This window comes from Haliotis asinina, chromosome 1, assembly GCF_037392515.1.
Source record: "Haliotis asinina isolate JCU_RB_2024 chromosome 1, JCU_Hal_asi_v2, whole genome shotgun sequence".
In the NCBI taxonomy this organism is placed as follows: Eukaryota; Metazoa; Mollusca; class Gastropoda; order Lepetellida; family Haliotidae; genus Haliotis; species Haliotis asinina.
Genome location: NC_090280.1, coordinates 10215875 through 10241311, shown reverse-complemented (window position 1 = coordinate 10241311; position 25437 = coordinate 10215875). Strand labels below are relative to the sequence as shown.

At 40.4% G+C, this 25437-nt stretch overlaps 2 protein-coding genes across 5 annotated transcripts; both read left to right on the top strand.

Annotated features, from left to right (window-relative positions):
* The first annotated feature begins 7479 nt into the window (after positions 1-7479).
* Positions 7480-14884, top strand: LOC137282907 (uncharacterized). 3 transcript variants are annotated; one of them, XM_067814594.1, is made up of 8 exons: positions 7480-7546; positions 7843-8166; positions 10242-10568; positions 10989-11010; positions 12582-12622; positions 13191-13280; positions 14278-14397; positions 14557-14884. In XM_067814594.1, exons 2-7 carry the CDS (start codon positions 7848-7850, stop codon positions 14367-14369), a joined length of 891 nt encoding a protein of 296 aa, XP_067670695.1. In that variant the 5' UTR covers positions 7480-7546; positions 7843-7847; the 3' UTR covers positions 14370-14397; positions 14557-14884. The 3 variants fall into 3 exon arrangements, with proteins under 3 accessions (XP_067670695.1, XP_067670688.1, XP_067670710.1); XM_067814587.1 differs by lacking the exon at positions 7480-7546 and adding an exon at positions 7561-7663; XM_067814609.1 differs by lacking the exon at positions 7480-7546 and having other exon boundaries at positions 8032-8166; positions 14561-14630.
* A 1230-nt stretch (positions 14885-16114) lies between these two features.
* LOC137282694 (uncharacterized) lies at positions 16115-25164 on the top strand. Of its 2 annotated transcripts, XM_067814513.1 has the most exons (7): positions 16182-16341; positions 20863-21207; positions 21467-21781; positions 23083-23110; positions 23289-23320; positions 23554-23646; positions 24418-25164. In XM_067814513.1, exons 1-7 carry the CDS (start codon positions 16269-16271, stop codon positions 24627-24629), a joined length of 1098 nt encoding a protein of 365 aa, XP_067670614.1. In that variant the 5' UTR covers positions 16182-16268; the 3' UTR covers positions 24630-25164. The 2 variants fall into 2 exon arrangements, with proteins under 2 accessions (XP_067670677.1, XP_067670614.1); XM_067814576.1 differs by lacking the exon at positions 23083-23110 and having other exon boundaries at positions 16115-16341; positions 24418-25160.
* The last annotated feature ends 273 nt before the right edge of the window (positions 25165-25437 follow it).

Here is a 25437-nt window from a genome sequence, read left to right as displayed (position 1 = left end):
ACATTGTCCATGGAACGGTCAGTGACATTACAGTACAGCGGTGACATTATAATACAGTACTGTGGTGACATTATAGGATAGATCAGCGGTGACATTATAGTACAGAATAGCGGTGATATTATAGCACAGTACAGTGGTGACATTATAGTACAGTACAGTGGTGACATTATAGTACAGTGCAATGGTGACATTATAGGATAGATCAGCGGTGACATTATAGTACAGTACAGTGGTGACATTATAGTACAGTACAGTGGTGACATTATAGTACAGTACAGTGGTGACATTATTTTCTCAGTACAGCGGCGACATTATAGTACCATGCAGTGGTGACATTATAGTACAGTACAGTGGTGACATTATAGTACAGTGCAGTGGTGACATAGTACAGTGGTGACATTACATTACAGCACAGCGGTAACATTATAGCACAGTACAGCTGTGACATTAAAGTACAGTCCAAAGGTGACACGCAGACGTCCTGAAGTGGTTAGAAATGGTTATTTGGAAATTGATTTTAGAACATATCACAACGCGACTTCTATCATCACTCGTCATTGCAAACTTAGGTCTCTGGGGATAGCTTGCTTTGTCTTATGCTGCCCCATTGCTGTGAGTCTACAGTAGAGTTGGCATTGTAGCTAACAGCTGTTCACACCCTGTGTTGTAGACCGCGGTGGGTCGTAGGTAGACAGTGATAGGAACTCAAGCCCAAGGAGCCGGATCGGAGACACATCTTGGGTGAACAACCTGTCCTGATCCCCTTGTCATGATACTCTAAGTGGACTGGAACATAGCAAAAGCAGTGAAACCATCAAGCTGCAACTTTATCCTGCAATATGCAAATGCAGTGTGTATCCACTGCGGAGTTGCAGTGTGTTTCCGTCACGAGATTGTAACTATATATGTATCACTGAAACGAGATGTTTGATGATGCACAACACTTAGACCAGTATACCAGTTGTGAGTGTAATATGGTCGTACAGCATCCGCAATGAGAAGAAGGCTCACTCATTGGGGAAGTAACTAGTGTCGTTTATCTTGTTGTCTGACACAAAACAAAAATACCACTGCCGTTTGGTGTAACATTTCTGACGGTGGCCTTTGAATAACGAACTAGATAATCCAGTGATTGATATCATGATCATGCATCTATGCTGGCAGGATACGGTGTACACGATTCACCGACTTTTCTGATAATCTGATTCACTCAGCAACTGACCCATTGAGATCCGGGTTAGAGGTGGGTGGTTTTCACCAACCAATAACTGTCATAAGAGGCCACTAACGGGATCGGGTGGTCAGGCTCGCTGACTTGGTTGACATGAGTAATCGCATCCCAGAATGTAGACGGATGCTCAAGCTGTGGTCACTGGATTGTCTGGTCTAGGCTCGATTATTTACAGACCACCGCCATGTAGCTGGAAGATGAGTGCAGTGTTAAGCAACAAAGCAACTCAGCTTGATAACGCAGACACAAAAACACATTTGTCATTTTATGGGTACTCGATGGGATAAATAATTATGATTATTTATCTTGAATATATCAATCAAAATACCCTGAAAAGTTAGTTTTATTTGGACTGTGGACCTGATTCGCATTCGCGATTTAAACAGTAACATTAGGAAAAATATCTTTCACGGGGAAACTGTATCAAGCAGGCGTTCTATATCGTACCAGTACATATGGACCGAGAATAATAAAAACAAGGGAAACAAATCGAACTTGAAGGGCTATACAGTATTATGTTCTGTTTGGAAATATTGAATGTTTCTTGGTATATGCTTGTTTCAGGCGTGAAGAGGGACATGTTTAACTTCAGTATGAGACGGGCTGAAGCTAAACTGATATCAAGTATACTGTCATATTCCTGTTACAGAAGTCATGTGACAGTTGATACAAACATGTGTTCATATGCCGTGGTGTTCTTTTACATCATACCGGGAACATTCGTGGTTTTTTGTTTGCTATATCAGGCTGACCAACAGTTGAAAATACATGATCTCTACCAACTATGATAGCGTAGGACAATCGTGTTACAAATACCTGGGTCCCATTCCCCAAGGAGATCTTAGTGGTGAGACGACCTTAACTCCATGTCTTAACATTGACATAAGAGTGAGAGAGATTCATTTTACGCCGCTTTCAGCAATTTTTCAGCAATTTTACGGCGGGGATGGCAATAAATGGACATATCGTACACACGTGGGGAATCGAACCCGGGTGTTCGGCGTGACGAGCGAACACTTTTAACCACCGCCCCCATAGACTTACGACCGTTGTAGTGCTAAAGCGATCGTTTTGTGAAACCTGGCCCAGGATCCTTGATGCCACCAGGAACAAAGCCACCAATGGCGGTGATGTAGGGTTCATCCGTCACAGTTTGTGAGACCTTTAACGCGGACGTGGACAAAACGTTGATTTTTGATTACAACAATGATCTGTGCTATTGAATTCTACACTTCATCAGGCACCATTCTTAAAATCCTTTTTAAATTTACCCTCTTCATCACATGACATAGTGCTTTTGGTAAATGTAAAAATGGCATCCTTTATGTTAACGTCATTTAAAAAAAGTATTTTAGAAAAGCCATTAAAGAAAAGTGTATAACTTGAACCCTATAACGACACCACATTTTCTCTATGTAACATAAATCTACTTACATTAATCATTCATTAGAGTGATAAGGACAAAGTGGAATCATTTCACCCGAGTACCCATACCGGCTCCAAGCGTTAGTGAGTGTAACTTCCGGCGGACTGGTGTTCGTGACATATATTAGAGCAAAAGTCGTATAGGATTTAGAATTTAGAAGAAATACTTCTGAGAAAACTCTCATACACGTAATGACATTAATTATTTCTCTATCAGAATTTACATCCTGGCTGATCTGAACTCTGACTTTGCTCGCTTGCTTAGTCTTCCTTTGTATACCGGACTTAAATGCCTCTCCCTGGCTCTCTCTCTCTTTCTTCCCTCTCCACATCCCCCTCCTCTCTCTCTGTCTTTCTGTCTCTCTCTCCCTGTCGGACCTATTGACATACTGGTTGGAAGATTATACAGCATAACATATTATAAGTATGTAAGCAATAAAACTCATGTCTATAGAAAAACAGAAACTGGTGAATACAAGACTAATAACATAAAGCTCTCATTAACAACGTCAGCGAGGATTTGCCACAACTGGTGTGGAATCTTTATGAAGAGAATTATCAAGTGTATTTGACTTGCTTCTATCTGCAATAGGCTTGATTTTAATAGGTCACCATCTAATGGCTAGAGAACAAAGTAGTCCAGGTATTGCCAGGTGGCACAATGTTGTACTGCTGTGTCGGCGATGTAAACATTGTATTGTTTGTGTTGATATGTACTATATACCAGTTAGTATACACGATTGATACACCAGCATGAAAACCAGTGACATGAACTCGAATAATGAACACGCCCATACGTATATATGAAACGACATCAACAAAAAGCCTGTTAGAGGTTGGAATACAATAGAGTAGTCCTTCATGCTCACACTTGTTTGCAGATTGCCGATTTAGTCACCAGATGTAATGCACCCGTGGACTGCAAAACGGACTGGGTATAACTTGTGAATATCCCTGGGTGGATAACGAAGTTGGCGAGATGTGAATAGCGGGACGTGACTTTTTGAATGACGATTGTAGAGAGTGTTACTGTCAAGGAGTCATGTTTTACATATTCAAACACCTTCGAGTAAAATATGACCCAAGAACAATTGAACATATTTGAAATATTACGCTCCAGAAAGTTACGGTTCCTCTAGAAGTAAATCTGTATCTAGACTGTCTAAAACGTTTTCTGTTCATCAGTTCACTTTGCTGTTCATCAAGTCACGACCACAGTTGTTTTCTCGCTAGGAAATGACATAGAATATACGTTTTGAGCATGCATGGAATGTACTGAACAATGTGTAAGTGCTTACGTAACATGCATAGGACACATGAAATGACTGAGGCACCGACTGATCATACTTGCAAATCAGATCACAAACGTTGAGAAAAACAATATATCGTATTTGACTTCACCTTTATTACCAATAGCCAAATTCAACTGCTCAGTTTTTTACCCCGACCTCTATAGCGCTGCCAACTACCAGGACATAAGCAAACAAGTACTGAAATAATATCGTAATCATTGAAAAATTTAGTCGTTCCTAGGTGATAATTTTGAACAGTGAATAGAATTTGTGTTTAGTGAATCACTATAGAGACAAATGTTGTCAATTATCTGGTGATGTGGCATGTCATGTTAGTAAGGGAGAAAAGTAATTGACAACTACTTGCGACTTCCTTGTTCTCACTAGTGCGCATCTAAGTTTGTGATGAACACTCTTAAACAATTGTGTTCTTGGGCGTAGGGAAACGGTTAATGTATCACATCCGTGTGTATACATCCTGTTGCTCGGCTAACTTTATATACTAATGGCCAAGTCACTGTAGATGTCACAACGTCACCACAGATGTCTCAACTTCACCGCCACGGCGGTCATCACAAGGTCACGTAATAGTAGGCATCTCAACGTCACCGTCATCGTCGCCACAGCGTCATCGTAGTCACAATATCACCGTAGCTGTCACGACGTCCCAACATCGTTGTGATCACGACGTCACACCATTTAGGCGTGTTTGGATACAAACCGTCGTTTCATCAAAGTTTTGTCAACAAATGTTGTTCCCGTGGAACAACAATTTCAACAACAAGTTCAACAACGTGTTCAAAGGACAGACTTTTTCTTGCTTAATTTACAGAGTGATAGGTGTATAACGGATACGTGTACTCGTGAAGGAACGATTTCAGTGAAGAGGAAGTAAGCGTGAGTTTTAATCTGCTGTATGCTTGGTTTCCGGAGGGACGGCGGAGTGGCCTGGTGGATGCGGGGCTCCCTCCTCAGTCAAATGGGGTGGGGGTGGCCAAGTAGTTAAAGCGCTCACCCGTCATGCCGGGAGCCTGGGTTCCATTCCTCACATGGATGCAATGTGTCAAGTCCTACTTCTGGTGCCATCCCGTCGTGATATTGCAGGAATATTGCTGAAGGCGGTGTACAGCCAAAGTCAATGACTTACTTTGTTTCCGTTCAAGTCCGGTCTTCTCAGGACCTACTCAAGAGATCGTTATTATTCAAGCGCTGTGAAGTGCGCTGGTACGTCAAAGAAACACTGTCCTCATTACTGGCCTTGTCCACTAGCAGTAGGGTCTGTTGACGGCCGTTATCACGCGTGGAGAGCTGTATGTCATGCCAGATAAACTGTCCTTCTAATTTTGTTTCGCTTTAATAATACATTATACATAGACAAACATTTGACAGAAGCTTAAAAGACACATAGACTCATACTAATACACATTCAGTAAGTTGAGATTAGATCGTAAATGAATTCGGTAAGAAACCAACAAACAACCACGAAATGTGATAAAATAGCAGTTTTTTCTGGTAATTTTTGCCTTGATGAATTGTATTACCACTGTCTTCTTATAATATCAGAGATAGCGAGGTGTAAGTGTTCATTAGCGCTTCAACGTTACACGCAGATTAGCTGAAGTCTGTACTGGAAATTTCCCTAAGAGCAGCACTTTTTATAATAAAGTACAATTCTTTATAGTACACCAAAGTACAACTTATGTGATGCGACATACAATGAACATTGTACAATGAACTCATCAGATCAGAGCACTCAAGCTATCACTGCTGATCCTGTCAGCCATGTATATTTTGTTTCTACGCCAATTACCAACTGCTTCCTCTTATTGTCACAACATCATTACCACCATCAAGAATTGCTGTTGTTGCTGTGTTGTTGTTAATCCCTTGATTCTCACCTACTTCTTGTTATTACTTTATCCCTGTTACTGTATATGTCTGTAGTACTTCACTCATGCTTGACAACGGTATACGAATCTATTCGAAACGATGCATCATATACTTATAAGAAGTTGTTATCCATAAAGAATTGTACTTTATTATTGCTCACCAACTTCCAAAATTCCAGTCAAACAGAACCTTTATGTTGTTACGGTTAATAATTTACCGTGACAACAATGTAAGAGATTCCCTGTGAACCAGCGCAACAGAACAAAGACGCGTTTAAAATATTCAGATATTATTATTTTGCAACGAGAGCAATTCAAGAGAGGCAAAATCTAAGTCAATGGGTCACAAAAATACAATATAGCAAACTCACCAAAGTCTTGGTGTGAGAGAGAATCAACTATGGCAGAATGTCAACACAGCGATCGGTGCGTCAGCAGAAAAATGTAGATTCAGGCGTTGAAGGGATTTCAAACTTAGGCTGTAAATCCAGCAAATATAAACGAGTGTGAACGTCGCCCTCAACACGACAACCAGCCTTTATATATATTTACTAAGTCATTTCCGAAAAAAGTTCGGGCACAAACGAACATCGTCAACACTGTAGAATGCCCTCGAATAAATGTTGTGACCCAATAATAATAATTACTTAATTGATAACAAAATATACAGAAAATACATACTCGTAACAATGTTTCAAGCTGTCACCGTGATCTCAGCCTCGATGTCTAGAAAAGCAAACAAATTCTTGATGTTTCTTTATCTACATCGGAAAGGATCTACTTTTTTCATTTTTTTTTTCATTTCGGCGTGGCTATGGGAAGCCTGCGTACTAGAAAGGACAAACTACCTGTCTTTGAAAACTAACATATTCTGTTTTCGATGGTATTTAGGGAATAAGAAATATGTTCTTTCAAGAAAATCGTTGTGTCAGATTTGCAGATTTTGCATTCATAACACCGGGGCAAATGAAACTGGACTGAATCAGAATCAGATGAAATAGACACTAACGTAACCAGTCCGGCTGATGGAGATAGAGCCTAAATTTACAACAAAGCCTTCAGCTGTTGGTGCTATTGATCACCGGATTGTCTGACTATGTGCCCCAGGCCACCCAGCTGTGAATTGGTACCTGGTAAGGATTGGACAGCCATGTTAACTCGGCGTGCCTGGTAGGCGTACACCAAGGGTTGTATGATCCCCAGATAGTTGAGATTGAAAATACGATGTGCTGCTGTGATAGACATCCAATGATCTAAGGAAAACAAAGCACCTTTGAGCAGTTGTCCTGGATATGTATATATTCATGTATGTGTGTGCGTGTGTGCGTGCGTGCGTGCGTGCGTGCGTTCGTGCGTGTGTGCGTGCATATGTATACGTTAAAACAGTAGAGATAGGTCCAGTTTGTAAGTAAAGTTGCCTAAAGTTTATACTAAAACAAAAAATGGAGAATGATCCAATTTGTAGGTGGAGTGACCTCACTTATGTGCTAAAACCAAGGAGATAGGTCCACTTTTGAATTAGAATGACTTAGATGTCCCCACATGAACAACCAGTGATGTAACTATGTGCAAACACACTGCATTGTTAGACTATTTGAAACAACTAAGAGGCTATAAAGATAACGGACGTAAACTCCCTGCCACACTGTGCTGGGCGGAAACACATATCGTATCCCAATGCTGACAACGTTAAAATTAGCAGCGCTATTGTAAGGAAAATTGCACTTAACTTTTAATGTTGGTTATCTGAAGAATTATGCCTGGATTTATGTATGTGGCTGTGATAGTGCCACTTTGTGTATTTTATGGAGTTTCTGGAGAGGAACGTAAGTACTTGCATAGATTCGCTTCCCATGATGTTTTCTTGTGTGTGTGTGTGTGTGTGTGTGTGTGTGTGTGTGTGTGTGTGTGTGTGTGTGTGTGTGTGTGTGTGTGTGTGTGTGTGTGTGTGTTTTCTCCGGGGCAAGTAAGAGATGCATCAGTCATGTCACACTTCCTCTTTCAGTATTGATGGACCCACCACTAAACAGATACACGGTGGTAGAGGGTACGGATGTTCGCCTAACCTGCTATATCAGGAACAACGACAGCATTTCAAATGCGGTGTGGAAAATCGAAAGCAGTTTTGTTGCGAAAACAGTTGCGAACTCTAGTAGTTGTCGTGTGGTGTATGGACCGAACAATTTTTACGCTGGGAAAACCACGACAGCCTCATGCAACCAAACATCCTCTTCGTTAATGATTGCGAATTTTACTGCTGTTGAAGCGAAGAACTGGTCGTGCAGTTACGGAGAGCAACGCGTCCATATCCTGCTGGTCACCCAACGAGGTACTTTCTATATTCTACGCGCCTGTACCCTGCTAGGCACCCCAAGTGACAGTCTCTAATAAACATTCTACGCATCATGTCCTGCAGGGCACCCCGGAAGGTATTCTCTGCAAAAACACTCCTCTAGTCATCCAAAACCATAATCTCCATCAAACACTCCGTTGGTGTCCCCAAAAGATAATGTCTGCCATACACACGCCGGGGCATATCCTGTTGGTCACCCCGTCAGATATTCTCTATCAAACACCGTATTCATCATATCCTGTTGGTCACCCCGTCAGATATTATCTATCAAACACCGTACTCGTCATATCCTGTTGGTCACCCTGTCAGATATTCTCTATCAAACACCGCACTCGTCATATCCTGTTGGTCACTTCGACAGGTATTCTCTACCAAACACTCTATTTCTTGTTATAATTGTTATGGGAGCCTCCAATCCTATCTGACGTTGTCAACACCTTTGCGAGCACGTTGTGACTTAACTCACGCCCTTACTGTCTGCGTCAACGTCTTCGTCTTCATATACCCCTCACCCATCATATCCCCTCCCCGTTACCACAATATGCCTCACTTTAGGTACACATATAATCGAGAAGGTTATGAGACAAACTGTAATAGACCAGAAGAATATTATTTCATAGAGTGACAGAAAATGGACATTCCAGTAAAACAATGATACTCCGTTTCCACCACTTTGTGAGTTTTTAAGTTAAGTATTTCAGCCATATAGTGATTCATTAAAGTCATGCATTAGATGCTACACTTAAATTAAAACGGTGCATATATCCCAGAGGGTACTGACATGCGAGGTATATAGAATTCATGCTTACATATACAAGAGTAAAATAGAGCAAAATATGTATAAAAACACCTAGCTGTCGACTGCAATTCACCTTTTCTTTAAACGTCTGTATTAGACAGTTTGTACACAATATTTCCAAGTTGACCCAAATGTATTTTACAACCATATTTGAAGAGGAAGGAACTGACAGTTAATGCTTAGCAACTTCGACCTTGTTCAGCGAGACAGTACTGAGAACGATATCGTCTTCCTTAAAATCAACTCATTTTCCCTGATAAATTTTTCAATGTTAATACCGAGATTAACCTCAAGTTGGCGTTCTTCTGCCAAGATGAAGGACCAATCTACAGAAGTCATGGTATTCTAATGTGCCCAGCGCGTGTGGTTTGTCAATATCAAATACATGAAATTATACACGGAACGCTAAATGAAACGTTACCCACCTACCTTTATGAATTACTCAGACACGATCAAAGATATGTAAGAAGGCATAAGTTTAAAGCTGAACAACCCAGTTTTTGTACATCACGAAAATAAATTTAAAACCACATTCATGTGAAGGTGAATTGCATCTTTTTCCAAAGAATTACATTGTCCCGTTTTCGAGCCGAAACATACCAATAACAGTGATACAGATGTCCAGAAGAAAGGTTAAACAAAAATTCTGCTTTGAGGCAAAAGTAAGCCATTTAGATCACCATTTGTCAACTATTAAAACAGGAAACATCAGTTGTTTAGTGTGTGAAATTGTAAAATAATCAATCCTATGATTTCAGGCTTTGAAACATTCTCTCCTTATTTGCTTTAGTGAAAACGAGTAAAACGGGTCTTTCACATTGTAATATTATATTTATTAACATTTTTGACTGCAAAGTAACATTTTTTCAATTTTCTGTTTACACATAGCGATGTCAATTCCAGTGTTTGTATCCACTTGTAGAACTATTCTACAGGGTATAAAGAGAGGTTAGCATGCATGATATGATATATGAGAAACGAGAAATATGCCAGAGAGGAAGAATCCTTGGGATCGACATTCCACGCTGTTTTCAGCACCCTAGGATGCCACTGTATCACGGTTATAACACTTCAGCACTACACAAAGACTGGGGTCACCGTAAACAGACTATAAGTGGACGTCCACTCACAAGCTGAAGATAGGTACCTCCGTCATTAAGAAAGGGGGATAACGTTTTTTTGGCGTTTAGTGTATATTCTTTGAAGACAAGGAATCGGAATAGATGATGAAGTTTTACAATCATGGTTTTAGATTCCTCAGATCTGCCAACACCACCTCCAACCACTGATGTACCCCGTGGATTAGAGACTGCAAGTGATGCGGGATACCAGCAACCAACAACCGATGGGAATCACAAATTGACCATGATTTTAGATTCCTCAGATCTGCCAACACCACCTCCAACCACTGATGTACTCCGTGGACTAGAGACTGCAAGTGATGCGGGATACCAACAACCAACAACCGATGGGAATCACAACTTGACCATGATATATAGTTTGACTGCTGGGGGCATCCTTGTTCTTGTTCTTGTTCTTGTTCTTGTTTGCCTGCTGAAAGTACGAATTTCTAGACGTGGTGAGTATCCCCTCTCATCCGCACCACAATGGTGATAGGACCAATCTCAACATGCCCGACACGCTGAATAGGAATCATTATTACTGGGTGACCAGGTTATGTGATTCACTGTAAGCTTGTGTGTCGTCACAAATAGAATGCATTGTGTCTCATAGGTCACTTTGTATGAAAAGTTGATTACAAAACATGATAAGTGTTTATCATGATTATCATGTTTAATATGTTTCTATGTTTATATATATTCTTAATACAAAGTCTACACGTTTTATTTATATTATGACCTAAGAGTTTTCTGTTGACTTGTAAAATAACGTTTTATCATTTTGCTTTTGAAATATTAATGGAATAACTTAATACCCTTTGTATTTTGATTTCCTATTACGAAACAAATGTTGAGAAAATCTTTTTTATCTTCACTAGACCGAGTATCCGTAAGAGAGAGGTAAGTTATAGTTATGTCTTTCACCATATTTCCATATTCTGAACTCAACCATTAGGTTCAATGTGATTCAGATTTAGACCAACACAAGACAGATGTATAATGGATACACACGTCCTGCAGGTAGACCAGAACGTTTTATTGAGTAGTGTGGTTCTCAGTGTGCTGATAGACATTCACACCATCATCTGAAGCCACTTCAGGCCACATTAGGCCGACAGACTCTCTGGTCACACAGTGAGTTAGTGAGTGAGTTGAGTTTTACGCCGCACTATACCATATTCCAGGTGTATGGTCGCCCTAGCCACACATATGTCGATTACAGTGTGTAATGGTAAGGATAAGAACAGTTTCGTTCAATATTGTATTCATCTTCTCTGTGCATGCGGAATACGTCAGCAGAATAGTTGAGGATCCGTCTTTCTGTAATTGAGAAAGCTTTCTTGAGGATGTTGAACATCATACTGTAGACCTTGTAACACTTCTTAAAGAGTTGGAGCGGTGGCCTAATGGTTAAAGCGTTCGCCCGTCACGCTGAAGGCCCGGGTACTGTGTGCAAAGCCCGTTTCTTTTGTCCGCCGCCGTGGCGTAAAGTCATAATCACTCAAGAACTTAAAGAGTGTCCATGTTTGTTCTGAGGAACATTTATACAGTGTCACTGCTGGGAATAATACATAATATGCTGGGACCTCACTGGCAGGGTTTGCCCGGCTGTGTAATAATAACTTTCCGCGAGGGTGTCGGTGTGTGTGATGTTACAATCTTACAGACAACAGCCATACATTTGCATTAGACAACAGCCATAATTTACATTAGACAACACTCACATTTTTACATTAGACAACACTCATGTACCGTGGAAGCTGTCTAAACCGGCACTCATCGGCACTGAAGAAATAGTCCAGTTTGGACAACGTGCCGGATTAGAGAGCTGATGATAAATGTACATTTCACAAATGGGCTGAGATGTTATGCCGGTGTCGACGACGTGTCGGAATGGCCAGATGCCGGTTTTGACAGCTTCCACTTGTTTACATTAGACAACACTCATATTTACATTAGATGTATGGGGCTGAGATGCAGCTGCAGCAGACAGACAAAATCTAGCCTGCAACCATACTCAGTAACACTCAGTAACTGCTTCCTAGTGTTGCTCTGTGCTTGGACTCGATTCATGTTAATATAATCCCATTATCCCTATAACTGTACAACACAAAACGTTTGCTTGGAAAAGCAACATTTCAACATTGGATCCACATGTACTCTAGTTCTGTTGGTAGGGGTAGATTATGAGATGATGTATAAAACCAGTGGAGGACAATCGGGTATTCAGGAGTGAAAACATTTATAAATTAACATGTCACCGTGCATGTATTTGTCATAAAGGAAACCTGAAAACGAACCTACTCTAGAGCCCTCTTCATATACTGACTAGAATGAATGCATTCCCAACACGATGATGACCATGTTCACAGTTTTGGGAGTCGGGACCAAGAGAGGGTTTCGGTACATTTAACATAGACCTTAGTATGTAATTTAATGTTTGACAATGCAGGAGGAAAAATATGTTTCAGAATGAGATCAGACTCGTCACCGTCCCTGGCGGAAATGGCAGGTAAATATATCATTGTTCTCCTCAGATTGTGGGAGTCATTCAGATTGACCCCCACAAACTTATCGACACATGACCCAAAGATCGCATGTAGTAAACTAACAATGGTATACCACTTACAGTGCATTGATAACAATATAAACATGTCTTTGTTGCGATGTAAAACGTGTGACTGTTGTTAAGTGATTATTGGGTACAGCTTGTTTCGTGTGACTGGCAAACTGCAGGTATTCTACTCTTACGTCATTGTTGAAATCAATGAATTCGTGCAACTCAATTGTTTTGTCCTTTTTCTGAGACGTAAAACATTTTCCCTGTCAACAACAGTAATGTTTAGTGTATAGAGGATCGAGACTCCAGCAAACAAAACAAGTATCCTACTTATTGTGAGGCTTGGATTGGATCCCATGACCACTGCATTCGTGTACAGTTACAGGTTGTATACACACTCCACCTTGAACGATAGCACGATGTCCAAATTCCTTTCAGAGATTTGTGTAGTGGTTACTTGGTCCTATGCAGTGACTGTGTTGGAAACGGTGCTTATGTATGTATTGTATGTTGATCACAGAGAATCCAGTCTATGAGACATCCGGGAATGTGACTGCTGTGGAACCAAGGCATGACGTGTCTGTAACAAATGGCGGTCGCCCTGAGAACGGTAACTATTCTCTCTCAGCGTGGTTGTATGTGAACGATTAGATCCGACCGAAATCGCAAAAAGAAATGGGTAGGAATGTCAGCGCGGTCACAGTATATAACCATGTGACATCATCACCCAAACGAACCATACCTAAAACACGAAATACTCCACAAGTGAGACGTCGTGATAACATATTGCATGTCTGTTTGAATGGAAAGACATGCAGAACAGGCAGAACTGATAACCTCTTGCTTGGAGGGAGGTTGCTGGAATATATAACAGTCAATGCTTAGTATTTGTCTTAAAGAACAGTGACGATGGTGCATGCATACGCATAGACAATATGACGCTCAAATTACTCCCCGTTGGAACAAGACACATCCACGTGACGAAGGGGCAAGGAATAGCCCAGAAACGTTGTGAAAACAACAAAGAAGAAGTTGACATCCATAACATTTTGTCGTATTTAAAACACACTACATGTACATGTACAAGTTAATGACATTCCTAGTCTTGCAGGAGATCTTTTACATTGGGTTATGAATCTTCACAAAGACTTACATAGAGTCTGGAAAGTCGAAGCCGAGATTCCATTTATCATAGTAAATCCCCGTACCGACAATTTTCGTTTTTTTGTGAAGGTTATGTAGAAGGGAGATCAGTGGTGTAGTTCTGACTGCGCGGTTAAAAAAACCTATTTTGTCATAAGATGATACTCTCATGCGTTCGCTTGTCAAAGAGCCATGTTAGCTAAATGTCAAACAAGTACCGATACCACTTATGACAATCAATAATATGTGCAATTACATATGTCCTCATCTCGGCCGTAGTACATGCTAGAGACATAGCTGTATAACATCTCAGTAAAACACCATGAATATATGTACATGCATGTTGATATCTCTGTCTTACAGAAATGAGACATTCCACCAGTGAAACCATCATGCATCACACATCGACGCTATTATACAAACTGTTTAATCTGTTTCGTAATGTGTGTGTGTTGTCTTTACAGTGGAGATATCAGATCTCTATGCAAAAATTCAAAAGTCCAGGGGTAGAGATGCTGAGGCCAGCGCTCAGCCCGACAACAGCACTCAGTCATGAGGGAGGGTCAACGAGCAGTCATGTGATGGTTTGTGATTATTTGTGTGTTTTTGGTGTTGTTTTTTAACGCAGCACGTAGCAATGTTGTGATTATTTAACACCCAACTCCGACTACTATATGTATGAGAACCAGAGTAACTGGAAATACACCAGTGTTTGTAAACTGAAAATAATCCGTCTTTCTTAGATAGTAAAGTACAAAGATCCGAGGGAAGCTGAAGCGGAACCGGAGTCATCGTGTGCTAAAGTGGAATGCGGAAAGAGAGTAATCTGGTGCACGAAGGGCAACGTTGAACACTGCACCAGACTGGACAGCGGCAATAACCAGGATGACCATATGTCTCAGATGTGATGACCGAACGCTTCACTCATGTACATGTGTGTTAAAATGATTTGTCAATGCTTTTCACAGCCGAATTAGCAACGTTTCAGTCTGAACCTGTTTCTATATTTTTACAGATTGTTTCCAACATTGGTAAACACGCTTTATAAATAAACAACATACACCCACCTGGTCCGAGACTACTGGTTTGTTGACTTAATAAGTGATACGTATCTTTTCTACTGTAAATCTAACTTTAGCTCTTCTAGATACTTAGAACCTTACTCTACTTTACTCTAGACCTTTTCCTATGACTATTTACATATTTCCAAGGCAATTTATAAGGACATGCTTCATGGAACCTTTGACATCGGTATAGTGAGATACATGAAGTATTATAAAGTACTTTAAACACATGTTTTACAACTCAAGGATTGGGTCAAAGTGATCTGTTGAGCCGAGCAAGACTGTTTCCACAGAAATGGTTGAGGATAAACCTAATCAGTTCGCGCAACCTTTCTGGATATTGATGTCCATGTCTGACATCTTCAAAACGTTACATCACGCTGTGTAGTATACATCTCATAAATAAACGCCATGGCCAGACGCGCATTGGCCGTGTTAACAGAGGCTGTGTACTGAAGGGTGCAGTGTCAGCAAGGATTATCGTGCTATTTACGGCCAGATCCATGTAAAGCACCACTTTCCTTAGCATTCCAATATGTTTTATAGCTTACATTCATGTGATATCCATTAATGACGTGACCCGTGAAGGTCCCACGGTAGAATAGGCCTTCAACAACCCATGCTTGCCATAAAAGGCGACTCAGCTTGTCGTAAGAGGCGACTAACGGGATCGGGTGGTCAGGCTGGCTGACTTGGTTGACGCATGTGATCGGTTCCCAATTGCGCAGATCGATGCTCATGTTGTTGATCACTAGATTGTCTGGTCCAGACTCGATTATTTACAGACCGCCGCCATATAGCTGTAATATTGCTGAGTGCGGCGTAAAACTAAACTCACTCACTCACTCATTAATGACCTTGGTCCATGACACTTATATACACATACACATGCATTTTACCTGACTTTCACTTCATGTAACTATAGTTATATAAATTTAAGCTTGTGAGAATATGTTTCAATGATTTCAAAAATCCAGTCGAGAGGCCGACGCCGTTTTGTTTCCATATCATATAATTGGTAGCGAACTTACCCTCCTTCAAAATAAGTTAAAAAAGATCAATACGTGTTAAACGCCGCACTCGGGTACTACAGTCTGATGCACGCCTTTTGGTAGCAGTGCCATCCCTCGTCTACCGGCTCGGGTGACACTGCTATGTATAAACAGGTGACAGGAAGACAGAGTGGGCAAAGTCAGAGTTCAGATTAGTCAGGATGTATAGCATCATAAGGAAATAAACAAATTAAATGTCACTGTCTGCAAGAAAGTTTTCCCAGAAATATTTCCTCTAAAATCTATATCCTACACGACGTTCGCTCTAATATATGTCACGAACACCAGTCCACCGCAAGTTACACAACAGTCTGTCCGTCACTAACGCTTGGACGCAGCATGGGTACACGGGTGAAATGGCTCGATTTTATCCTTATCACTCTAGTGAATGGTGCAGTCGTTGAGGACAAGTGTAAGTAGATTTATTTTACATATATATTTGTATATATTTGTACATTTTAACCACTGCGATACTGTCCTGTATTTCAGGCTGCGCCTGTCTTCAGGCTCTTCATCATGTGCTACAAGCGCCGCCAATCGTTGATAAGTAATAATTATTCACATGAAACTAGTTGAGTGTAGAAAAACATATACAGTTTTAAAGAAATCCTGCGTGTGTGAATCAGAATTTATGAGCACTGTTTCTATTCATCACAACACAACTGATAAGAGTGAGTGTCCAAGTGTGTTTCGAATCGCACTTGGAAAAGAATTTATATCACGGCTCACCAACTCAAAGTGCAGCCAGTCAAAAGCGTTGTAAATGCACCGTGAAGGTTCAGGTATTATGCTCACAGATCTAGAAACTGGGATTCGAATTATAGGTGTTGTGTAGCAATCAAATGTGTCCGAGTATTACTGATGTTGTTTCATGTATGTAGGTAATTAAAATAGTCGTCCTCAGATGTATAATTTCACTTGTACTGTTACCGTTTGACAATTATAAGGGAATCAAATCATAAATATATTTTTGAAATGTGTTTTAATCATAGTGCCGCATCATACAGCATTGTACATATATCGTGAACAATATTTATTGCTTAATTACCATTGCGTAATATATTCTGCAGGAGGAAGCTACCTCGTCACCGAAACAAGGAAGTACTATCCCACTGAACTCATTTCCCAACCTCGTGATTGCTATTTGTTCTCTTTTAATATAATAATTGACCATGAAATGTCGATATTCCATTTTCAGTAATTTCATTATTTGGGACCCAAGATATATCATTGCATGGTGGAATTTCAAAATGATTATTCCATTGGATTTTGTGCAAACACGCAGATTCATGCAAGATTTTCATGAGTGAAACGTGTCAATTTCTTACTGGAATTTTCAATGATAAAATGAGGTTGAACGTTGATCTGTTTTAAAATCAGTAAAATATTATCTACCTGATGGATCGTGGGGTGACTTGGTGAAACATCTACGACATTGTAAAGTAGTTCTGAGTCAGACACTGTTAAAGAGATAAAATATCAATAGACACCTTATTATTGAATCTCAGTATACAACATAATTTACACACATAGTATACTTTTTTCAACAGTATTCACGTAGGCAATGATCATGTTCCTTGGAGCAACTGGATAACAGGGAAGCATTATTTACTTTTTGAGAGGCATTCACATGACAACATGTTGGAGTGATGTATAGTGTATACAGAACAGGACATGCATATTTTCCAAACTCACATTGTGTCCACACATACATCCGAGTATCAGCATCCGTAGTTTCACTGTACAATTTTTCTGTCTTCATGTGCGAGAAAGTTCACAAAAACATGTCAGTTTCATACAGACAACCACAAAACCCCGTTATTTAAAGGGGAGTTTTTTTTCAAAACTACAGCTACAGAAATCTTCATCTTACACTTACACGGCCGCTTACACTTCTTTAATGCTCTCGGTCTCCTGGTCCAGGGCTAAATCTACCAGTCTAATTATAAAAATCTCATGTCTGTACAGTGTCTATAGGGTGGTGTGTTGGTGTCAGGGTTTACCAGTACTTGTTTAATATAAATATTTCGTTGATCGGTTATCTGTAATGTGACGCCGTGTAAGGAAAACTTCAATACTGTATAACACTGTCACATTGCACAGAGCCAAGATGGAGACCGACGGTTTCTCGCTCTGTTGCCAAAATTGTTTTATGCAAAAGTGAAAATTAACTGTTTATACATGATACCGAATGCCCTGTATTCAAACACTGGTGAACCCATGTCTGTGCATATTCTGCCATTATTGAACTGCCATAAACATATCACGGATGACAGCGCAGTCATTGCTAAAATACCCTTCAAACGTAACCCCAAGACAACAGAAATACAGAAGCGGTTTCCAATGTATACTTTACTTTTTATATAAACAATTAACAAACTACAACAAACTGTTTAAATTAGGAATTCCTAATCTGGTGAACAAAATGAAGCAATCGAATGTCAAGGTAAAAGGCATCTGTTGCCAATTGTCAGCATTGCCCAACTGAGAGTCCACACATTGCCTGGCATGTCGACCCAATGAACCAATAAGAATTGTGGAATGGGGAATGTTCACGACAGTGTCCACGGCTGGTTGTAAAGAGGGACCTAACTGTGCAGCCTGTTGCCGTGGGTATCAACCTCGGATTACTCGAGGCTGGCCGTTGAGGGCAGGAATAGGGTTCCTGTGTCCGCAGAATTTCACCAAATATCACCAACCACCTTGACATGGAACTGATTCTTCTCAGGTTTTGTCACCGGATACATCCATTCTGACTGTGTTTCCATAACCAACATGTGTTAGTATCTTTATCCAAGGCGAAATAACCACAACCAACAAAACTCGAATCTCTAACAAACATAGTTTATTTGTACCTGTTATAGTGGAAATGAAGCGGTCTCGTGTTGGTGCGGGCCTATTGCGGGTAAGAACTGCGGCTGTGTATTCCAAAATTTTCCACCCAGAATTCGCCCATAATCGAGAGTGGGGTGTTGGACAACTCTGTGCACATTACATCCCTTTCCTTCTTTATATGTATATGGATATCAGTGTAGGCTTGTTGGACCCAGGATGTTTTATGTTCAGCAACACAAGCCCCTGTGGACGAATAGGACGAATAAACACGAATGAGGGACGAACAGGCTAGTGTATCTTTGACCTCAGTCGTATATACCCTGAAACTACTTCGCATTCTACAGCACTCTTATCCATCTCCGGGTGTATTCATGCGACAAGACCAGTGTGCCATGGGTGCGTTTGAGAGAACACGTTTAACCAAAAAACAAGAAACAAACAAAAAAATGCCTAACGCTTGCCGAGGAACATAATCGAAGTGTGCGGTGGACAAATGCTACAGATTTTCATTGATGGATCTAAGTGTCCAGGCTCCGGTCATGTTGGTGCAGGTATCATCATGGCCACAGATCAAAGAGAAATTTCGAGTAGCTGATCACATACTAGTATATTCTGCTGGACATGCGGCCATTATTGAAGCTTTGCGTTGGATTCATTTTTGAGATCTGTATCAGCGATCATTTTCAGTGATTCTGTTGGTGCTTTACAAGCAAGCAATTCGGACAGGTTCTCCTCAGCAAGGCAAGATTTGATCAGTGTCATCAGTATTATACTTGACCTTTATAATGATCTAAGTAAAGATCTTATAGACGTTGAATTGTCATGGAGACCTGCTCATGTTGGGCTATATGGAAATGAAAAAGCTGCATTAGACTTAGATGGATCAGAACAGGATGAGTCCATGTTTCCATCTCCTGCAGAATTACTCACCATAAGCAAGTTCTATGCTCAGACGATATGACAACGGGTCCTCATCCATATTAGGACGCCATCTCTATGGCATCGAGTCTTATGTAACGAAGTCACAATTATCCTGAGGCAACCCTAGAGAAGAGGTGATATTAACCATACTCGTCTTGGGCATTGTAGTCTTGGTGCCCATCTCAATGTTATTACAAACGATATTTCTCTAAAAGTGCACAGTGTGTCGCCAGTCAGATGCTTTGGCCCATTATGTACTGCATTGCCAGAAGTATGTCATTCAACGTAAGGCGATGATAGAATCACTTACATCTCTCCATACTGATATCTCCTTGACTGGACTGTTGTGTTCACGCTCGCACTGGTGATTAGAATGTCCTTCATGCATATATTAAAGCGTCTGACAGTTTCAATACTTAATAAACGTTTAGAAAATTAGCAAATTTTTGTGATGGACAAGGTGTAAGCAACTAATAAACCTTAAATTATATATCTATCTTTAACAAATGCCTTCATAACAATGGATGTTGCGATCGTGGTGCGTGAACGAACATGTCTCAACCGGATGTAGCGATCCTGGGTGGCGTGGTATCTCAAGGTCTACCTGTCGTTAACACTCACGGTATTGTTGTATTGGAACCATATGTTTCAAATGCTGTGTCTGGACAAGCCTTGTCACCTCATACTGCGATGCCACATTTGTGTCGTTGAGCGTTTGTCAGTCTTGACACTCTTCTGTCGTCTATAGTGGCTTAAAGCAATACATGTGGAGTACCGTTGATGTGTATTTTTAAGTTAGGTTTTAGTTCGACATGATACACAATTTTATGATATACACTCATTTCATGTAGAGTACGTTTTAGCAATTAACGACGAAACGTGAATGTAACGTTACATTTTTGTTCAAAGTTTCATTTTAATACGTTTTGTCGTTGGCCAGCATTCCTAGACATTGGATTGGTTTGTGTCAAATATTTTAATAAAATTAAGGTTAGTCCTATGTCAAGTTTCTTTCTTTGAAGAGTTTAATTCTAAACAACATGTGTGATAGTCTAGCGTTTTCATGACTGGATTGTAAAATAGCAACATCTATTTCTTATGTGACGGTATAGCTAAGGTACATCTTAAGTGACTAAGTTAACTCACTCACTAACTAAGTGTTGGCTTTATACTGCAGTATTGATGACATCCTTTCCGCCCAGCAACCAAAACGGCACACTCACTGTGAGAGAAGGTACGAACGTCTCCTTCTCCTGTTACTTTGAAGGCGGTAGAAATCTCACGTCATTGAAATGGTACAGGGGTATCATCATTGGTACAACAAGCTTCAACTACACTATGAAGAAATGCATCATCAAACAGGGACAACTTAAAGATATAGGTGGAATGAGTCATCTTAACTGCACCGGAGTATCGTCCACCATTGAGATACGGGGTGTACGCCAGGCCGATTCTAAAGAATGGACGTGTTCTTCCACGACCTGTGGACAACACGCTAGGTTTACTTTGAACGTACGATCAGGTATGCTGGTTGGGAGTGGTGTGAATAAAACCATGATGTGCGTTTATGTGACTGAGCATTACACGATCACGTTATTTGATTGTAAAGTGTGTTAAGACGCAGTAGCAATGAGCCTTACAGAAACGCGCTAACCTCGATTAATTAATTGATACTTTCAACTCTTTTTCTCAAAATATATCAAAACCTATTACACCAGTAGGAATACACTGGCCACAATCATATTCAACCTCAGTTTCTAGTTCAATGTCAACTCCAACAGCAACAACAACAACAACAACAACAACAACAAGAAGAAAAAGAAGAACAACAACAGACCCACCATCAACATCTGAACCAACAACACAACCCCAAGCAACTACGTCAATGATGGAAGTGACCAGTGGACTTTCAACAACTCCCTCTAGACACTCCTCGTCTAGAGAGCAGACAACTCTGGAACACCGCACAGAGACGACAGGAAGGGAGAATAATGGAGGCACACAGCTGTACATCATACTGGCCAGCATATTGGGAGGAGCTGCTACGTTGGTTCTATGTGTCGTCCTGGCATGGATAACCCGAACGTCAAGAAAAAGTAAATATTTGGGGTACCTTTTTTCTTTTTTGGTGAGGGGCACAGGGACAAGCTAGTTATCAAAGCACACATTCATCAAGTCAAACACCCGGATGGGTACTAAGTATGGAGAACACTTCTGGTGTCCCTCGCTGTGATATTGCTAGAATATTGCTTAAACACAGCGTAAAACCTTATTCACTCACTCTCTTACTCCTGTTCAACTGAACGTAAACTGTTATTTTTCACGTTGCTGTAACCGACATGTTTTGTAAAAATTTTCTTTAAAATGTCAACTTGTTAATGAATTACTTCAATCTTCAAGAGGAAGATGCCATGATCAGTGATCAGAAGATCAGTGAATGATAGTGTTTGACACCATTAACGCTGATTCAGAGAAGGATTCGACACTCCAAGCTCCTGAACGCCACCATCTTGCCTGCAATATAGCAGAGTGACCAACTACGACCTAAGACAGATGTAGCGACCAGAGAAAGGGTTCAACGTCGCCATGGTTACCATGCATCCAAAGACGACGTCTAATGGCAACTTAAACTATAGAGTTCTCTGACCAGGACAAATGAAAATATATGCGCCATGTCAGGTGTAGCAAACACATCAACGATGGATAGGTGAACTTAGTCGACATCATAAGATGAATCATGTAACTATATTTAAAACAATAAAAGCGACGCACGAGTGCATGGATACGTTGTAATAAACACTTTTCTGCCTATAGTGTATGTATGGAAACCCGGCTGGCTGACATGTCATGAAGTAAAGCATTCAATGTTGTACCAATACAGCAGATGTTGCAAGATGTTTGACAAGAGTACCGATGGCGTTTCTCCCCCTAAAAACCAATTAGGTCTATTTTTGGCCATCATTCGTGTCTGATGGTATTTGCATTGACCATTTACAGTTGAGTGAGGGTGTCGTATGTAAGCCACAGACTCTTGTTGAAATGGGGGCATGACTGGTCTGTCAGTGGAAGAGCTACTGCAGACCCGTAGTCACCCATATATGCACATGCTGATGTAACATATTTAGACATAGAAGATATAAGATGTTCACAAATCTTGTTACACTAGACTCATATGTTATTATCGGCATTGGTAAACCATTCCTTGATTCCATTTTGTGTTTCTTAGGGCTAGAGTTTCTTAGGGCTAGAGTCTACTGACGACAGACGCTAGACACTCACATCTTTACTTTGCTATTCACACATGCATTTGATCCTTGATACCAAATCTGCCTCAGGGAGAAATCCATATTTTCCTGTAGCTCTGTGGTGAACCATTTGTTTTTCCTTCATGTTTTAGGAAACCTATCAAACGGATCACTTCAAAAGTAAGTGTTTCTTTTTGTAAAATTGGACTCATGGCAAGTGTTTACGGAAAGTAAATATTTCTTGACTGTTAAATGATTTATCATTCTTCTGGAAAGAAAATCGACCCCAGGATATTGAGATAGTCAGCTGTGTATTATCAGTTTTTAACATGTGACACTTTACTGTTTTCTTTTTCAGAAAAGGAACTGAATCACATGAAGACGTACTTGGTAATTATGCTCTTTGTTATAAAAGTACATGCAATAAAGTAGGCATTGCTATTACGTTAACACAGAAAAAAATGTAAGGTAAAAAAGAGCAAAGTTAATTGGAAAGTACTTGTGTTGTATAACCCTGTCTCACACATTGCCTTTTGGTCTTGGCTGCAAAACCAAATTATTGAACGACAAATATCCGAAACGACACAGTAGGGACATAAGGACATATTACGTTGTCTTTACAGAGATGCAAGACCATCCTGCTTATTGGACGTCCATGGAAGCTGCCAAAAGCAATTCCTCTAAAGCAAGAAATCCCGCACCATTTGTTAAAGCTGGTAAGAAGTGGTGTTTATATGTGCTGACACTAAGCAAGCTGGAACATGTCATAAGGTTATCTCAGGGCCAACCAGGATTTCGGAGTCCAAATGTGTTTAACGTGACACCGTCCTAGCTATCCTTTGTTTAACGTGACGTCATTCAAGTTACCTTTTACTTAACGTGACACCATCCAAGTTACCTTTTACTTAACGTGACACCATCCAAGTTACATTTTGCTTAATGTAGACAGTATCCAAGTTACATGTTGCTTACCGTAACAACATCCAAGTTACATTTTACTTAGAGTGACAGTATCCAAGTTCCGTTTACCTAACGTGACAGCATCCAAGTTACCTTTTACTTAACGTGACATATTCCCGCCTGTGTCAGTTAGAGTAAACAGTCAAGTAAGGGACACATAAAGGTAGGTGCTTCCATCACCCAAGGATGTACATAAAACGTTACATTGACGTTACTTTAAACACAAGGTCTCTGTCACAAATCATAATGTTTGTGTTGCGAAAATCACAAAGACTCTACTCTCACTGTAACCAAGTTCCCAAGTGCGAAGATTTCAGTGCTGATCTGTCATGTGCTTCTGGGAGTAACGTCATATATCTACAAAGAGGGATTCCCCTCAAAACTGACGGCAGGAAATGTACTGAGACCACACTGGTAACATGGTAATGTGAACTGTCAACTTCTTTTGGGTAGTTTGTTTGACAAGTAGCCAGTAACCGATTGATACTTATCTCAATATACTAAAAAGGTCAGTCAACTGTTCACAGAGATGCAAGACAATCCTGTTTACTGGACTTCTGACAATACAGCCGTGGACTCAATCCCTCAGCTGAAGGATAAAGATGAGAAAGAAAATCCTTTTTACTGGACCATTGAGCCAAGTTCCACGGGCAGTCTCACTCAATCAAAGACTGAAGATGAGCAAGCCAATCTTGTTTACTGGACGATAGAAGCAGATTCCCAGGGACCATCCACCTAAAGGTAAAGGATAAAGATGAGTAAGGCAATCCTGATTAGTGGACTATAGAACCAAGTGCTGGTATTAAAGATGCACATGCTCCATGTGAAATGGCTGATATATTGAGGATAGGACATACAATCTGGACTCCCTCACTCACTCACTCACTAACTCATTCACTCACTATCAGGAGAGCAGTCTTTAGTTCTTATTATCAAAACCGGAGACGTTCTGTCATCCATCATTGAACCAGGAAGTAGTTTGTACCATCCATGTGCCGAATAATCAGTTGTGCTGTTGTAAATAAGACAAGCATGTTTATTATGCCCTGTGCGCCATGTTGGCAGTAGAATTATAGCAAGTCTCAGTGATGCTGGTGAACTAACTGACGCTTTGTAGCTAGTACGTTTCAGTGTATACAAACTGTTCCACAAGTACATACACCGAAGATAACTGAGTATCTAACCATCATTTGCTGTAAAAATTGTGATATTAATGTAGTTTGTAGCGATCAATGTGACTCGAACATTTCTTGTGTAAAATGTTTACAAGGAAACACTTTTCATTTGTTTATACACTTATACCGCCACACAGCTGGAATATTGCTGAGCGCAGCATTATACAACAAACAAACGAAGTATATAGAACTACATGTACTTAGAAATCCAACGCTAATCAATTTCGACTGTGGATGTACAACACCAGCAAGCTTGGTAATACGGACAAAGCAAGCTTAGATACCTATTTCTGGGTCAGCGATAACAGAGTCAACGGATCACGACTTATTAAGGTCAATCGCTTTGCAAATCAACACTAACAAGCCAGCGCA

Excerpts from the sequence above, each read along its gene's own strand:
- LOC137282907 (XM_067814587.1), top strand. The coding sequence starts at position 7,594 with ATGCCTGGATTTATGTATGTGGCTGTGATAGTGCCACTTTGTGTATTT. Across the intron at positions 8,167-10,241 it reads CCTGCTGGTCACCCAACGAG|ATTCCTCAGATCTGCCAACA; the intron begins GTACTTTCTATA and ends TCATGGTTTTAG. Across the intron at positions 11,011-12,581 it reads CGAGTATCCGTAAGAGAGAG|AATGAGATCAGACTCGTCAC; the intron begins GTAAGTTATAGT and ends AATATGTTTCAG.
- LOC137282694 (XM_067814513.1), top strand. The coding sequence starts at position 16,269 with ATGGGTACACGGGTGAAATGGCTCGATTTTATCCTTATCACTCTAGTG. Across the intron at positions 21,208-21,466 it reads TACTTTGAACGTACGATCAG|CAACAACAACAACAACAACA; the intron begins GTATGCTGGTTG and ends CAACTCCAACAG. Across the intron at positions 23,647-24,417 it reads CGCACCATTTGTTAAAGCTG|AGATGCAAGACAATCCTGTT; the intron begins GTAAGAAGTGGT and ends AACTGTTCACAG.